Here is an 11,664-nt window from a genome sequence, read left to right on the forward strand (position 1 = left end):
AAAGCCACCTCATTTTACAAACGAGCAAACCAAGCTGGGGGAAGTTCAGCCACTTGCTTCCGTACTTCTCCTGGCAGAGGTGAGAAGAACCGGCCAGTTTATCTGGGAGACGTAGGAGGAGGATACAAAAAAGACCCCAAACAGCCTCTACCCTCAAGGACCCGACAGTGAACATGAGAGGCTAACTGCCAGACAGAGCGACTGAGACACATGCTGTGGTCATGCTTCTTTGCGGAGTTCTGCTGTGGGAGCGGAGGACCAAAGGCTAATTCCGGCTAGGGAATGGGGGAGCCTTCTTAGGTATGGCTAGGCTCAGTCCTGAAGGATGTGTTCATTTTGGAGAGGCAGCCACCAGGGGAACATGGCCAGTGGGCCTGTTGAAGGAGGTCAGGAGACAGGAAGCCCAGCGAGGAAGAAAGGTTGACCAGTACAAAGAGTCAGGCAGAGCCACACAGGGCTCCTTGGGAGAGCCCAAGTCATGGGAGTCCTGAGGATCTGGTGTTTGGGAGGAAGGGACAGACAAGAACTATGGGTTTTTAAGTAGTGCCCCGTGGCTTAAAGGAGGGTAGAGAAGGTGAAGGCAGAGAGGGCCATTCTGAGGCTGAGGCCCCCATGGGGTGGGACAGGCCACAGCCACCAGAGGCCCCAGCCTGACGACCTGCCTCCAGTTCAGGTGCGCTGACCCATTTCCATCAGGAGCTGGGGGAGTGGGGAGCTGCGGCCCGGAGGTGGGAACTCTCAGGAGATGTCCACTGTGGGAAGGGGGGGTGAGGTTGGGGGGGGGCACGGAGCCTGGGCAGCAAGGCCCAGGAATGCCGGGGGAGGATGGAGTGGTCCCTTGTCAGGGCAGTCAGGCAGAGGTTGATGTGAGGAGCAGAGAGACTAGAGAGGCTGGAAACAGCCAGTGAAGTGTTTTTGCTGCCAGCTGTTCAAGTGTGGGCACTGGGAGACGATTATTGTTTTTTTGAGCCTGAGAACGCTCTGTCTCTCTCTCACTAGAATGTGAGCGTCTGGAGGCAAGGAAGTCTACCTGGCCTTTCACCAGTGTGTTCCCAGCTCCTAGCACAGCGGCCGTCACTTAGTAGGTGCTCAGTTAGTATTTCTTTAGTAAATATGTAGAACCACAGTCTGTATATGCGGACGTGGTAAACATTTTAAAACTTGGATAAGAAGACACACTAATGGTCAAGGTCGTGGTTACTTCGGGGGGAGGGAGGAAATGAGGTAGGAGTAGAAAAAGGATTTCAGCAGAGTCTCGCTTTTCTTCTTTAATAAAGAAGAACTGAAGAGAATACGATCGTGAACATTCGTTCCATCTGAGTGCTGGGTACATGCACTCCTATGACATTATTATTTATAATTTTAAAATATTTATCTTAAGAAGAAAATGAATTGGGTGACTGGGTGGCTCAGTCGGTTGAGCATCTGCCTTCGGCTCAGGTCATGATCCTAGGGTCCTAGGATCAAGCCCCACATCGTGCTCCCTGCTGGGGGTGGGGGTCTGCTTTCCCTCTCTCTCTCTACCCCTCCCCCTGCTTGTGCATGCTCTCTCTCTCAAATACATATATAAAATCTTTTTTTAAAAATGAAAAAATGCAAATTGGTGTACAAATATTGTGTTAGGTGTAAAGAATATCTCTTCTCCGGAAGATGGAGTGACCGCCATGAAGCCCATGGCTTCTTAGCGTGACAAATAGGCCTGGATAATTCTTTCCTTGGTGGCGATCCTTCACAGGCCTCCAGACTGTCAGCAGCTACAGTGAAGCAGGAAACCCTCGTGCGTGTCCCTCCTCTTCTCAATGCCTGTCGTTCAGAGCACGTGTGGATACTACCATAGGCTCAGAATACACTTCTTGGGAGGATCTCAATTACTCGTTCCTGAGGGCGTGATGTTGCATGAACGGCGTCCCTCCTGGCTCACTCCTTAAGTGTAAAATCGCAGGCCTGTGAATTTGGATTCCTGCCGCCATCAGGGAAAGAAGCTATACTGTGCCCTCAGAGAGTCTGTTTGGGTCCAAGCTCTGTGTCTTCCTTACTGTGTGACTTTTGTCCCTTCACTCAACCACTCTGAGCCTCAGTTTGCTCAGCAGCCAAAGGTGATGACTGAGAAGATGATTAACGAGTGAGCTTGATACAGGTGTGAAGCCTGTAACAGGGCCCGGTGCCTGGCGGACGCTCAGCACACATGGCCTGTCCTCCCGCTGAGGGCTGTGTGCGGCCTGGCCTTTGTTGTCCTGCCATCCCAAGCCATGTCTGTCCCTCAAGGCCCATGCAAATTTAGCTTTTCCTTGAAACCATTCTTCACAGCCAGGGATGGCTTATGTCCCTGACTGCTTGGTAGCATAGTTAAATTTTCCATCTACTTGCTTATTGGTTTATTTATGTTGGCCTCCCTAGATTGCAAAGCTTCTGAAAGCAGGAGCATCGTTTTGGGCATCGTTACGAGATGCTGACCGCCGCACCCCGTGTCCTGGGTTAAATGCGAACTTGGGGCTCCATGAAGCCTAGGGGACTTTACTTTCATCAGGAAAATGGCAATCATCGCCTCCCTCACACAGTTTCTAGAAGATAACTGTTTAGACATTCTGGGTACAACCTCATTAGGAAAAATTTAATAAATATTATTGAATTAATTTAAACAACCATGAACGATGAAGTTCTTTACAAATGTCAGACATTATTTTTAATTCTCCACAGTAGACAGTGAAAGGACTTGTATTTGTTTACTTGCTGCTAAGAGAAACCGCCTGCTTGACTCTTCTCTGGTCATCCAGGTGAGGACCAAAGGAGGCATCACACAGGCATTGTAAAGCTCACCCTGGTGTTAAATGAAATTTTATCTTTGTTCTTCCCAGGATCGAGATGACCACAGCCACCCCTTTGGGGGGTACTACCTTCTTCTCCTTGAACGTGACCACCAGAGAAGAAGACTTTCTGTACAAGAGTAAGGTCAAGTTGGCTTGGCAGCCAGGGGAGGGATGGTGGGATGAGAACTGTGGTCTTCTCCTGGTGTTGAGGTCAAGAGCGTGGGTTCCGGAGATAGACTACCTGGGTCCCCAGTGGCACTTCTGCCATAGGCCCGCCATGACCGTGAGCACGTGACCTCATAGCTTTGTGTCTGTTTCCTCGTCTGTAAGATGGGGATATTAATGAAGCTACTCTTAGCATCACACACGTGAATGGTGTGAAGACTAAACCAGATGACCACGTAAGGAGCTTAGAATAGCCTCAAGTCACACAAACTACCTAATGAGTAGTAATGTGACTAGTGTTGTGACTACTGCTGTGACTGCTGTTGTCATCAGGGACTTTTGGGGTCTGGAGGGCAACGGACATTGACTCTCCTGTAAGAGGTCCCTCAATGAGTCACCTTACAATGTAACTACTTTCATACTCTTCATACTGTTTTTACAAGGCAAAACCCATCAATTGACAAAGGAGTAAATGAGTGGGGGTGGGAGTAGTCCTTGGGAGACATTTGGCAGGAACAAGGGATGCCCGGAAGGAAACTTAACAACCACTCTTCAGAATACCAGTTAATCACGTGAGGGGAAGTTGGGACTGTTTCCATCTTTTCTGTTGGTCTGGCACGTACCCCCCGCACGTGGAACAGGCTTCCCAACACACGTGGAGTGTTTCCCTAATGATGACAGCTCCAGACCATGGTCCTGGCAGGAAATCTATTTCTGGCAGGATGTGGGTCTTCCACGGAGACCCAGAAAGGGTCAGTCTTGGGACAGGGTCCTGTGTGTCTGCCTGCTCCTGGCCAGGTGGGGACACCTACAGAGAGAGGCCTGTCGAAGTAGCTCAAAACAGTTCTGAAAGGAAATGCAGGGTAGATTGAATCTCCATCAGCAAGATGGGAACGATTCTGCTCTTATTTAACTAAAAGAAGGGTTCTCAACTAGATGATTCTGCCCCCTAGATGAGATGGCCAGAGATCAAAAATAAGATACAGAATACCCAGTTACATTTGAATTGAAGAGTAACAGTATTTGTGCACTATAAGGACATGCCATGTAATAGGTGAGACATCGCAAAAATTACTCATTATTTGTCAGAAATTTTAATTTAAATAAGTACCTGGTACTTTATCTGGCCACTTTACTATCAGGGGACATTTGACAATGTTTGGACACTTCTGCCTGTCACAGCTGGCGAGGAGAAAGCAGTATTAATGACATTAGTGAGTGGAGGCCAGAGATGCTGTTGAACATTGTACAGGGCACGGGAGGGTCCCCTCAGCAAAGGGTTATGCAGGCAACGTTGAAAAACAGTGGATTAAAGTATTATCACAGAACTCATCAGAAAAGAGACAAAAAATTACTCCATAACAGAATCCCCACCCCAGTCCTTTTCTTTCTTTCCAGTCTTTCTTCTGTGAATATTTGGACATAGTTTTGTTTTTGTTTTTATTTAGTAAACCTTTTCGTAAGAGCATTACATACCTTTAAAAAAAAAAACCAAAAGGCACAAATCCTAAGTGCACAGATGGGTGAATTTTCACAAAATGAACACAGTTAGGTTAGGTCACCAGTCTGCAGATCAAGAAGAGGACCATCCATCACCAGGATCCCAGGCGTCCCAGCGCCCCTTGCCACCCTGTCCCCACCTGGTCAAGGGAACCTGCTATTCTGACTTCGCCCACTGGCCATTAGTTCTACCTGGTTTGGAGCTTTATGGAAATGGAAGTATACCGTACACACCCTTTTATTTCTGGCTTCTTTTACTCATCGTTATGTTTTTATGCATATATTTTAGTGGTTGCAACATAATGTGTATATGTGGGTATGTACAAAATACCATATCCTCTTCTCCACATGTCATTCAGATTATAGTATAATATATCATGAGTTAGGCATGCCATACCTTAATGAATCATTCCCGTATTTAGAATATAAATGATGTAATTAGCATATTGATTCATGCAGCTTTTTCTGTATATAGGATTCTTCCCTAAGATAAACTCCCCAGAATCAAATAGATTGGCTTAAAATGTGCCCCCCCACACACTTTATGGGGGTTTCTTTTTATATTTTCAGTTTCAGTTCACACAGGGACGTTGATTCTGAACGTGAAATGAGAGGTGGCCATGGGAACTGGTTGCTGATACTGAAATTAGATGCTATTAAGCCACAAGGACATTCATTAGAGCGTTGTTTTTCATGGTATAAAATTAAAAACAACATAAATATCCTCAGTACGGCATTGGTAAACAAATTATGGCACATCGGGTGCCTGGGTGGCTCAGTGGGTTAAGCCGCTGCCTTCGGCTCAGGTCATGATCTCAGGGTCCTGGGATCGAGTCCCGCATCGGGCTCTCTGCTCGGCGGGGAGCCTGCTTCCTCCTCTCTCTCTGCCTGCCTCTCTGTCTACTGTGATCTCTCTCTGTCAAATAAATAAATAAAATCTTTAAAAAAAAAAAAAAAAAAAAAAAAAAAAAAAAAAAACAAATTATGGCACATCTAAACAATGGAGGTCTACACAGCCATCAAAATCATGAAAAACAATGTAATTACATGGAAAGATGATTAGGTTATGGTTGTAAAACTGTGTACAGAACATGGTTCCATTTTTATCAAGTGCTATTTTTCCACTTTTATTTCCTTGAGGTGGGTTTTCAGACAGGATTAATCAGTTACTCAAAAAATGTTGGGTAGGTATTTAATATGCATACCTGCATATACGTGATGGCATTGGTGCATGTATGCATGTGTAGGTGATCCGTGGTTCCTGGGGCAATGAGTTCCCTTTTGGGCTTGTATTTTTAGTTACAAAATTAACTACAGAAATAATGCTTTTGTATTATCAAAAAGAGGGAAGGGTGTTTTGCTTGCCTGTTTCACAAAGGAAGTTGGATGCTATGTTAGGACTGACGACAACAGGATGGCTTGAGATAGGAGTTTGGCAGATGAAGCTCTCTGGGGGGAGGGGTGCACTGCTGCTCTGGGTATGTCTCTGCCCTGGGGTCAGTAGTCGGGGTGCCAGGACAGCACATTCTCTCCCTGCCTGATCCAGTGAGGATGCGAGGTGCTGGGTGGAGGTCCCCCTCTTAGTCTCTGGATGCTTCCCTTTTTTCAAGTTGCACATTTGCCATTTCCACATTTCTCCTCTTAGGTTCTGGAGCCATTGTTGCTGCCATTGTGGTAGTTGTCATCATCATCTTCACTGTGGTTCTGATCCTGCTGAAGATGTACAACAGGTACGCGATGCCCTGGGGTCTGATGGTCTTGTCCCTTCCGTGATGTCAGAGTGAATGGGAGCTAACACTTGTGGGTGCCAGCCGTGTGCCAGGAGGTACCCATGAGTCCTTCGTCAAATGCTCTAACCCTTTGTGGGCCCTTTTTTGACATCTGTTCTCCTGTAGGAGCTTCATGGTAACCAAATATTTTGGTACCTGCAGAAATATTTGTTAAATATTATAATCATGTCAATGCTAATGGCCTTGAACACTGCAGTAAGGTAACTTACAGTTATGGAATAATATGATTCAGTCTTTTTCTCTCAGAGAGCCCTCTGCTAGGCTGTGTTGAGCAGACCATGTGAGTATTTAAGGGGACAAATACTGGAATGCCTATACCCCCAGCTCCACTTTCTGGGACCCAATAGGAGGAAAGAACATCATGTGATTGCCTAAAGACTCAATGTTGTGTAATCACCTTTAAGTCCCAGCTTGGCTAGAAGGTTATTTTTCCCAGGCAAGAAATCAAAATAGACTATAAACACAACCACATCATAGAAGACTTGGAAGCCATTAAAAAAAAAAAAAAAAGATACCGTAGAAGTGTGTTTATTGATGAGGACAGCTGTTTACAATATACTGGCAAAGTATAAAAAGATAATATGTACATTATAGTTACACACGTGGGTCACACACACAAAACCAAGGATTCAAATTCTACAGGGCCAGGTGTTAATATCCAGTGTGTCCGCATGATGGGATTGCTGGTTGGCTGGTTTTTGCAGGGGGAGGGGGGACACATCTTTATTTTGAGGAGGTGCCAACATGCATTGTATAATGTTATTTATAAAATATATGTTTTATATTATATATTATATGTGTATAAAATGTATATATTATGTACGCATATATGGTATACATCTATTGATCTCTTATGATGTGCGAGGCATGATTCTAAGCTCCCTGTATGTATTAACTCATTGGATCCTCACTACAACCCTACCAGGTGGGTGATTCTATGTCCCCCAATTTTGTAGGTGTGAAACACGCACTGAGAAATGAGCCAACAAGCCCAAGTTTACTCAGCCTTGCTGGCAGAGTTGGGATTTTTTTTTTTAATATTTTATTTATTTATTTATTTATTTGAGAGAGCATGAGAGGGGGAAGAGTCAGAGAGAGAAGCAGACTCCCCGCTGACCTGGGTGCCAGATGTGGGTGGGACTCGATCCCGGCACTCCAGGATCATGATCTGAGCTGAAGGCAGCTGCTTAGCCAACTGAGTCCCCTAGGTGCCCCAGAGTTGGGATTTTTAAACCCAGTACATGTGGTTTCAAAGAAAATACTCACACCGCCATATGTAATAATAATAATAACACTTAATAAGTTATTTTTAAAATTTTGAGGGTATTACAGTTTGGATCCATCCCAGACCAGGAAGTGGCATCCAACCACAGTGTCTGCCTTGTATTCCTGGCCATCACTGCTGGCGCTCTGAGCCCCTTTCCTGGTTGTAATCTGGGGCGAGATCTACCCACCCCACCCTGTTTACAATGATGCCGGGGCTGCAACTCAGAGACTGGAGCTCGGTCTTTGGTCTCTCAAAGGCAGGCAAGTCATTTAACCTCCCGGAGCCTTGATTGTGTCATCTTTAAAATGGAAGCCTCTCCAAGTGGGACAGCTGAGTTTCGGTTACGTGGAGAATGCCTTTGTTTTGAGAAGTAGTCAGGGGCGACGTGGCGTGACATCTGCAATGGACTCAAATAGTTCAGGATTTTAAAAAACTCTCTGTGTGTATATGTGTGTCCACATGCGTAAATGAACCGAGAGAGACAAAGAGGCAAATGTGGCAAACTGCTGGTAATCAGTGAATTGTTCCACGAAGGGTACACAGGTATGAATTGTACTATTTGTGCAACTTTCCTGAGCATTTGAAATTTAAAAAAAAAAAAAAAAAAAAAAGGTTAGGTGGTTAGGTCATCTTGTTAGGTCAATAAGATGAAATTTCATGTAGACGTTTGAATTAATGATTGTTGTAGTCATTGAATTTTCTGACATGTGAAATGAAAGATTGGATATACATTTTAAGTCCATTCTCTTCTCAATTATGCAAAAAGTTCTTAAATATTTCTAGCAGTCGACTTGGCAAATGTAAGGAAACTGCAAAATTTAACTCCTGCCCCAACTGGGAATAGAAAAAAAATCATAGTATTTTCATTTTGTCTTTAATATAATCTTAATATAGGACACTCATTCTTTAACAGGAGAAAAAGCATTTTCAATATCTAATCTAAGTTACGCACAAAAATAGAAGGGTCAGGCTAGCTGATGTCTAAGGCACCTTCCGGTTAGTTGTACAATTCTGTGGTTGGCAATCAAGCAACATGATTTAATGATGATCTATGTTAATGTCCTTGCCAGAATCAAAATCACAGGGTATAGGAGGTGAAAGACTCAAGCATTGCATGGGTATCTCATTCCAGGAAGATGAGGACCAGGCGGGAGCTGGAGCCCAAGGGGCCCAAGCCAGCCTCCCCATCTACCTTGGGCTCAAACAACAACAGCAGCCAACACCCTCCTACTGTGACCTTCAGTCCTGTTGACGTCCACGTGGAAACTCGATGACCGCCCCCCACCACCATGGTGCTATCTTGGCCACCGTCCAAAGAGCCTTCTCCATTCAAGATCCAGAAGCACATTTCTCCTCCGGCAGCTTCACTGAGTTCCTTCCCGTTCCGGTTGGGTCGACAAGGGGCATCTCACGCAAGTCCAGATGCTCAGGCAGCCCCCCAACCCCGCCCTGCCCCACCCTAGCTGCTCCACTTCCCTGCTGCCACCCTTTCAGAAAGCTGTGGAACATTCTTTTGTGCTCTGATGAGGAACGGCTGTGCTGGGAATCCACTGCAGTGGGTGTAGCTGTCTTCCCCACCGTTGCTAGACAGACAGCCCAGGGGTCTTCTGGTCTAGAATCAGGAGTCCAAGCATGCTCCCAAGTATATCACCAAAGGGTCTGCTCTTGAGATCCGGTCATAATAAGTGCTGTAGCCACAGCTTTGCAGAGCAAAATATTCCATGCCGTTCATCAGGCACAGGGGAACTAACTTGGGCTAACTAACCAAAAAACTAACTTGTTAATCTATAACTTGCTCCAGTACTAGATGACTGCTAGCTAGCTCATGACAACCAGTTAGCCGAATTCTCTGTCTTTAAGAAAGGTAATGGGAAAGACAGTTCTTCTTGAAAGTTTTCTACTTAATCGTAGAGACTCAGAGAAGGAATAGGAAAGATGGCCTCTAGGCCAAAAGCTTAGTATAGTGTCTGTGGGCCTGAATGAGCCAGGAGCGGGTCAGAGCCTCTCCTCTCCCTTTGGAGCTGGATTAAACCTGACTCAGTCTCATTTCTTGGCTTCCCTTTGGATTCTGAGCAATCCTCTCTCTCTCTGGCCATACCTTCCCTCCAACAACCAGTATTAGAGACTGGTAAGATTACAACCCTGTTTATGTGACCTGTGTCTGCCCCAGTCACCCTCGAAGCCCCAAATTCAAAAAGTGTTTCTCTGTACGGAGCTGATCTCTTTAACTCTTAGCCCAGAGAACAATCCATTGAGAGGGAAAAGCATTTTGAAATTAAAGCTTCCCTTCCAAGCCCTACTTCCTGGTCATGTGGACTTGAAAGAATCACATGAAAGCTCCATATTGGGCTTGCTAACCATAAGACTAACAGACTGACTTTAATGAGTGAAGGACTTGGTAGAGCCACTCAGGTGGTCCCTGGCACTCAGCAGACACTTAATAAAGGAGAGCCGGCATTATTGTTACAGTATTTCTTCAACTGTAAGACATATTTGTTCACATGCTAATGATTCTGAAATCAGAATATGTCTTTAAATTGATGGGTCCATAAATGTAGCGGTTTTTTTCTCTCTCCAAAAGCTATTTTTTTTATTCAGTTGTGCACCGTACAATTGAAGGCATCTTGGAAGTGAGGTAATAAATATTGAATCTGTTGCAGAAAGTGACACCGTCTGACCTTTGACCTTAAATTCTAGGGGTCTCTTCCTCTTGGAGTCAGAAATCTCTTCTGAGGGGAAATTGAAGGTTAGGAAGGTATGAAGGCTGACCCAAGGTCATGGAGTCATGTCATCCCACTATAAAAATACTGGCAAATTCCTCCTCCCCAAACATTTTTCCTCCCGACTGTGTTTAAATATCCACCAAGTACCAGGTACTTGGCAAGATGCTTTCACATAAATTATCCCATTGGATTTATTTTTTCCCAATAACCCTGGGAGGAATTATTTGTTCTGTTTGCAGGTGAGAATTGCAGACTCCAAGAGAAGGGTACTTGTCCCCAGTCAGACAGCTAGTTAAGTTGCAAAGATAAGACACAAACCCACATCTTTGACTCCAAAGTGCCTCTCTCTGTCGCACCACTTTCTTCCCTAACATCCTGGCTCAAAGAACATGGATTCTTTTATGGGCCAAACAGGAGGAGGACAGGCTTGTCCATGTGTCTGAGCAGAGGTAAGGAGTCTGACCTCCAAACTGACACTAGGAGCAAAGCCACTTTGGTAGCCTCCTTTGGGCTCCCAGGATTGGAGCCAAAGGACCCCTTTCTGAGCCCATCAAAGCTCTTAGGATTCCTGTTTCGTATCCCATAACCCTTATACTCAAGGAGCAAGGGATGGAATGCCATCCAACCAGGGAAAGGCATTTCCTAAAGGACTCAAACCCCAAATAGATACTTTTTCCCAAAAGTGTTCTGCTTTATAAAAAAAAAATTTGTTTGTTTGTTTGTTTGTTTGGAATGCTCCAGCCCTAAAAGCAAACTCTTCTGCTCATACTGGACTCTTCCTGGAATTACTAGAGGAATCATCCCTTGTTATATGTTCTTTTGCTAAATGAAAGCTTGGAAGTGGAGGAGGGGGAGAGTCTGAGAGGTAAGGGGAGGCCAAGAAAGAGGTTTTAATATTTTGCTTTTAACGAATGAAGATAACTCAATAAGCATCCCTTAAGGGTTCCTATGTGTAAGTTGAGGTGCTACTAAACACATTGTTCCGGTCCCCACTCTCAAGGAGTCTGCCACCGGTCTCCTGGGACAGGGAGCTTGCAACACAGTGGAGTGTTTCATTTCTGTCAGGTGCCTTTCCTAACTGATGCCACCTTATTTGGCCGCTGAATCAATAAAAGATATTAAACATCTAAAGAAAAATGTCTAAAAATAAAGAGACTTAAATCAAACATTTGTTGAGTTGACGTCAATCTATGTTAGAGTTAATGAATACCTTTTCTAAGAATTTCCTTTCCCTAACCATGTAAATACGGTCCTGTGGGAAAGCCTGAGCAGTTGCAAATTGTACTCTTCCTGCTAACAGGTGATGGGGAAGCTGGGTTCCAGCAACCGGCCTTTCCATGAGTGAGAAAACTTGTTAGCATGATTAATTACTTAATTATTAGTTAGTTAATAACAGCTTGATTGTTACAAAA

At 44.9% G+C, this 11,664-nt stretch overlaps 1 protein-coding gene across 7 annotated transcripts in view; it reads left to right on the plus strand.

Annotated features, from left to right (window-relative positions):
- Window positions 1-11,418, plus strand: part of NCMAP (non-compact myelin associated protein) — a 41,848-nt gene extending 30,430 nt beyond the window's left edge. For 6 of the 7 annotated variants that reach the window (XM_059136845.1, XM_059136846.1, XM_059136850.1 and 3 more), the window contains 3 exons: window positions 2,856-2,944; window positions 6,118-6,202; window positions 8,662-11,418. In XM_059136845.1, the coding sequence (XP_058992828.1) occupies window positions 2,863-2,944; window positions 6,118-6,202; window positions 8,662-8,803 (309 nt within the window). In that variant the 5' untranslated portion in view covers window positions 2,856-2,862 and the 3' untranslated portion in view covers window positions 8,804-11,418. Of the gene's footprint in view, window positions 1-999; window positions 1,082-2,855; window positions 2,945-6,117; window positions 6,203-8,661 lie in introns of all 7 variants that reach the window. The other variant, XM_059136849.1, reaches the window with a different exon arrangement.
- Window positions 11,419-11,664: the final 246 nt, after the last annotated feature.

The sequence above is a fragment of the Mustela lutreola genome, chromosome 10, assembly GCF_030435805.1.
Source record: "Mustela lutreola isolate mMusLut2 chromosome 10, mMusLut2.pri, whole genome shotgun sequence".
Lineage (NCBI taxonomy): Eukaryota > Metazoa > Chordata > Mammalia > Carnivora > Mustelidae > Mustela > Mustela lutreola.